The sequence below is a fragment of the Varroa jacobsoni genome, unplaced genomic scaffold, assembly GCF_002532875.2.
Source record: "Varroa jacobsoni isolate VJ856 unplaced genomic scaffold, vjacob_1.0 scaffold_1082, whole genome shotgun sequence".
Lineage (NCBI taxonomy): Eukaryota > Metazoa > Arthropoda > Arachnida > Mesostigmata > Varroidae > Varroa > Varroa jacobsoni.
In genome coordinates, this window is record NW_019213984.1 from 99,788 (window position 1) to 105,753 (window position 5,966).

A 5,966-nucleotide genomic window follows, 5' to 3' on the forward strand; every position below is an offset into this window, starting at 1 on the left:
ACTACAGGCACTATTGGATTCTTTTAGAATAAGTTGAGTTCCTTTGGATTCATATATGTGTATAAACCATGCTTTGCGGTCCCGAATAGTGAGACTCATTGTTGACTCCAGGGCCATGTTCTTAGAAGCTTTTTTGTACAATATGGATTCGATTGTTTTCCTGTATTCTGCAAGTATTCTCCGTCGCCATTGACATATTTAGATACGATAACATTTTTACAAATCTGGATCTGGTACAAGTTGAAGCCAGTTGCGTGATGACCGTTCAGGTTACACAGGAATACAACCAGATTATCGTGCGCGTACGGCAATTGACACGGTTTGCTCGTATTTATCATATCCGCGATCCAGCCAGACTTGTAACGGTGCGAGGCAGGACGTAACAAAGTGTTAGACTTTCCAAATTCCATGAACGATTTACCATCATGCGCACTAATAGCTAAATCAAAATGGCCATCCTTATAGAACTTCGGGACTTGGCATGACGAAGGTTCGGGGCACTCGCGAGACTTTGACCACTCTACAGAGAGACTCTTCGGATGTCATCGAGGCAAATGAACCTGCCTTAATCAGTTAAGTTGCACAGAATCACATATCGGAAATAGGACTTTCCACGACACGTGTCCTAAAATAAGCCATCGTTTACGTTTAATAAATACGTTTGCAATTCGCGGATGTTTATCGCTGATGAGGCTACTTTGTCACTTTATCAATTATTAATGCTGTTCCATTTTACGTAAGAGTTGATTTTTTACACAAAGACGACCTGTATTCGCTTTTGTGATGTCGCCTTTGCAGGCTAAACCTGCTGAACGAGTCAACCTCCTTCATGAGCCTCGACAGGGTGCTAGCAGGCCGTACCTCAATGACACTATATCGCACGTCAAAGTCGAGTCTTCACGTTTTGTATCTGCTAGACTTAGATCATAACATGCCTACCAACTGAGTACGGCATTGGATAGAAGTCGCAAACCGGTTTTCATAAGGAATGCTAAATGTTTCGAATTTTATGTTCAGTATAGCCGTTGAAACTCTATCAGACGGCTTGGCCCGTACACAAGGAGACCTTTGTCTATGCCCGCCTTCGAACCAGGGCCAGCACACAAATACGTTACTACTCAAGCTAACACTGCAAGCCATCAATACTGCTGCAGCATCCTATGCGCCTACTACGATAAAAACGTATGAAGATCTCAATATTCTGAAAATGACATCATGAGCGATCTGGCACTGTTGCGTCTGGATTTACTGACACATTGTACGGGCATGTATTGTACTTTATTTGTGAGCGCACCTTTAAAGGTAGCAGGAAGGTTGGGCCTGAACTCTTGACACAACGTTATTTAGCAAAGCTGAGATCAAACGTCGAGCAATACGTGAAGCGTTAACCCAATAAAATGCTGGCATCTCTGCAGACATGGATTACAGTTGGAACACTATTGCACAGTTAATAAGAAAATGACCATCAAAAAGTTTTTGCACAGACTATGCAGGATAAGGTAACTGCGGCGATATTTTTGAATGCCGAAACCTCAAAACCCAGACTAAGTTAGGCCATTCAGGGCACAATTTCCCTATTCTTATGATACTTGCTTTAATATGAATCATTATTCATACCATGACATTTTTCAATGTATAAATAAAGAAATAGAAAGACGATCAGGCTTAAACCGTAGGTTTTGTCCAGAGGTTGCTACAAACGTGCCCGGAAGCAGACGAAAATTAGATCTGCTAAGTAGATAAATCGTATTAAGCGGATAGTTGATTTCGGCAATCAAAGGCAAAGTACGCCCGAAAAGGCAAAATTTGCGGCACCATGAGATGTCTAGCATTGGCAGGTATATATTTTCTATTGCTGCGGCCATGTATTCTCGGTTTAGTCATGCCGCTTATTATAGTGTCGTTAAAACGTCACGTTAAGTTAGTGAGATCCAGTACAAGTCACAAAAAAGTCACAAAGGATACCAGTCAGGTAACTTACCATGCATGTCCGACTGCGCTTTCCAGTGAATGAATCCTTTAGTATCTGCGTAAGTTTTGATGCCCGGAACGGAAGATGGGCCCCGGGTTTACCAAAAGCCCTAATGCATTCCTTCAGCGCAAGTAGACTTTTGTTGATTTCGGCCCCTTCAAGTTGCGTTTGTCGATTGGAGATAATCGTATCTGAACCTCTTTCATTGCCGGCCAGGTCAACTAGAGATAGTTTTCCATGAAGTGAGGATCTATATGTATAGGATCAAACAAATATGTCAACAAAAATTCAGTGAAAATTCATTGTTATCCTCGTATTGTGTCATATGACAAAGAATTAACATTAAACTAATGGAATTCTACTCTAATCAAGAGCGTAGAGCGTAGTAACGTTTAACGCCAAGGCTCCCAAAGTGAGCGCGTTTCAGTGAAGACAGGCTTTGAGTAGGTTTACCACATAACGAACTCTGTTTAGGTCAGCTATCATGATTTCCTTTGCGCGGCGTGCGCAGTGATGAAATAAAGCGAGTAAAGCTGAATCTGTATCTAGGCTAGCGTCCGCTTAATGCGACGCGGCTTCATACGCAATCATAGGTCCTGCGAGTGAATATATCAATGTATACTAACACGAACTTTGGAAACAGGTTTGGAAAAGCTGATTTAGAGGACTTCAAACTTTCGTCAAAGTTTTGAAATTTTAACTATTTCAAAGCTTGCCATTTTCTGAAAATATATAGCTGCTCGCTTTTGAATATACATACCTAGCTGTGCTGCTAAATCCTAATATCCTAAATCTGTATTTATTCGATACGTTTGGCTGTCACATGGCAATAACATTTTCGAGCTTTTCTTTTACCAACAACAGTCTTTTCATAACATGCCGGGCTCTTAAATAGCACAACATAACTATCGTGTCGCCTATTTAAGGCCCCGTCTGCGTTTCTCCGTATCTATTTGTTGAAGCTTCGTGCTTCTTCGATTATTCCCCAGGTAGTAGAGACCAGACAGCAAAGCAACTTGACGTTAGAAGCCAGCAGCCGTTGTAGCAAAAAGTTCGTGGAATGTAGCCAGCAACATCCACTGCGATGTTCGGCCGGGAGGGGAAACGAGAACGTCTTCTAGGAATTACCTTTGCCTGAGACGATGGCAAAACTTTATCAGGACAGCCGTGAACCTAATAGAGCTGAAAATTCTAATTTAGGTTTCGACGATGTGTTAAGACTATTCCCTGCGCCCGTTTACGCTTAGTCCTTACGCTGTTCGCATAGCGAGCGGCTAATATAATCTCTATCTGGTGCATTCAACTAAAAGTCTTTAGATCTAGTTCAACTTTAAATTGGCATATATTCTTCGATGGCAAATACGTACTTTTATGTATCATGTATAAAAGGTTTGTTTCAAATTTCGGATTTGGACAAATATTTTTCTAAAATTTGCCCAAGATTAGTATCAAGGCTAAACGGAAACCATATATGGCACACTTTCGTTTACCTTGCTGTCTCGTAGATAACTATCATATACTCGAGCACGACTTCCTCTGCAGTCTGATACGCGTCTAGTGCAACTGGCGTGGCGGCCACGATCACGCCCAACGTTGATCAGTTTGGCCTTCCGTCACAAATCAGTCAATAATTTCAGCCGTTGCACGACAACAATCTGACTGCTTAATCCAAAGCGATTTGTTGCACAAAGTACATAGCCAATATGTCCCTTTGACCACAATCAAGACTATCTTCATTATAAACATGAAAAGGATCAGACTTCATTCAGTGCTTGTGCTACGGGCCATTGACCCCTGGAGCTTAGTGAAGACCTTTTCTTTTCAGAAGACGGGCATATATGTAAAAGGATTTTGTCTTTGAGGACGTCGCGGGTTGATTCTCGAAGGGGGGTCGCAGGATTCGCCCATTCATTGTATTCGATTTAATGACCTACTAAATTTGGACACTCGTTAACTTATTACCTAACTAAACACGACATCTTGGCTGTCGATGAAAATGACCACATGTTTTTGCCCTAGCAGTAACAGGATTCAGAAAGCTACTATCACAACATCGCAATACAGTTGTATTAACTAAATACTGGTAATAATGGAAAGTAAGTTAGAATTTCGCTAAAACGTGTTTGTCTAGCCACTCAGAAATACGATAGACGCGCAATGAAGATCGGATAAATGAACCTAAAATTTTTCCAACAACTGCGCGGCGTCCCATAAAGGACGGTAACGAGGAAGCTGAACAACGACGTTACAAGGGTATAAACCGTTCAGTATTTCAAACCATATGCCTTATAAGGATTTGACCATGTTACATTTTTCTCGACACCGGAAACAAGTAATTAGTAAGTGTGTATGAACCGCCCAAAGGACTGAATTTAACGAACCATCAATATACTTGCTAATGTCTACTCATCAAACTTAGGTGCTCGAGAGGTGTTTTAGACTTAAAGCTGGGGGATAGCAAAATAAATGAATCTTTTTAAAACGAGGAGCTCTACTATCAGCAGTCACAATTTCTTCTGGAGGAGCTATCTAGCTAGACATACGTAAGGGTGCACAGAATTGTGGGCTTCGTATTAGTGTCAGCTTATCAAAGGTTACTCAAGTACAGATTGACCCAACGTCAATGCCAGCATATGCAGCCTTTCGTGGTGTTACACTAGTGAACGTTATATCTGCCAAACCTGGTATCCCTGTTTCTTTCACCCTGTTTCAAACATTGGGTTGACGAGGCTGGCAAGCTGCGGTCTCAGCTCCACCCATGCACAGTGCATCGAGACCAGGAACAAATTCCAATTCGTATAGGAATGGAAAAGGTAGCCTAGTTCTTACGTCTGCAGTCTGTGTAGAACAAAGCACCCTGTTCACTAAAAAGTATGTAGTTTACGACGACCGACCACAGTCCTAGTTCGGCGATTTTTTCCCAGCCACCGTCTATTCGATTCTACCAACTCCTGCGATCTATTGAAAAAGGGAGATTTTAATGCACTTACGTTCGCACCGGATACGAGTATGTTCAACCGTACAATGAATAGGAATCAAGCTGAAAACAAAGGCTGATAGAATGCTACGGACTAGCATCGATCGGAAGGAAAAATAACCAGAGGCTCGTTTTAGCTTTCCGGTTGTATTCATCGAGTACTCCCGCCGTTACAGCATCGGCAGCCACTGATGTTGACGTCACCAGTGACCGCCGCGAGACAACAGCAATGCCCGTGACCGCTTCTTCATTACGGCGACTCCGTCCTGGACTTTTGCAATACGATAAAAACTGGTCCAACTTGTTGGCCATGTCTGGTCCAGCCTCCAGACTAATTTCTCCAAATCTTACTGTCTATCGTACGGCACATCCCTTCTGGCACGGTTAGAAGCTACTTTTAACTATTTAATACAGTCCACAGACTCCACTTCGCCCACACCTGAGTAGGCCTGCGGTGTCCTAAGCTGGTCGGGCGAAACAGACTAGTCGAACCGTGAAAATTCTACCACAGAGGTCAAAGCAAACGTGGGTCGATATAGGGCTGTGAGCATATATATATATATATATATGACTTGCTGGACAGCTAAGGGTGATGAAGACAGCAGCCGTACCTTATGTGGAAACCTCAAATGCAACAGGAGTTAGTAGAATTCTCTCTCATGTAACTCAGTTTCTTCAGGCCTGCGAAAATTCATTAATAACGAGTTTCGCAGTTCCCTGTCGAGGACTTCGTATGTTTTGTGTCAGTGACATCAGTTTAAATGCCAAGCAGCGGCGATGGCAAGTAGCCGTTCACTGAGTTACTGAGGTACAATCAAAACGTTATTGTCTAGGGACAAACGGGAAAGCTCGCATCGTAGTACTACACGGCCGTCTATGCGCCAGTAGTGGGTAACGTATTCGTCCGCTGATCTTCGGGACGTGCTGTGGCCTAGGTTCGAACCCGAACATAGACAGACTTCCAAGCTGGGAGCCAGCAGCTATCCAATGAATTGCCTAGCGGCGACACCAGACATA

The 5,966-nt window shown here is 42.8% G+C and overlaps 1 protein-coding gene across 1 annotated transcript in view; it reads right to left on the reverse strand.

The window, feature by feature from the left end:
* The window catches only part of LOC111266440 (kinesin-like protein Klp10A), a 21,954-nt gene that overhangs the window by 5,143 nt on the left and 10,845 nt on the right, over positions 1 to 5,966 (reverse strand). The window contains exon 6 of the mRNA XM_022843913.2: positions 1,982 to 2,222. Coding sequence (XP_022699648.2) covers positions 1,982 to 2,222 — 241 coding nt within the window. The remainder of the gene's footprint in view (positions 1 to 1,981; positions 2,223 to 5,966) is intronic.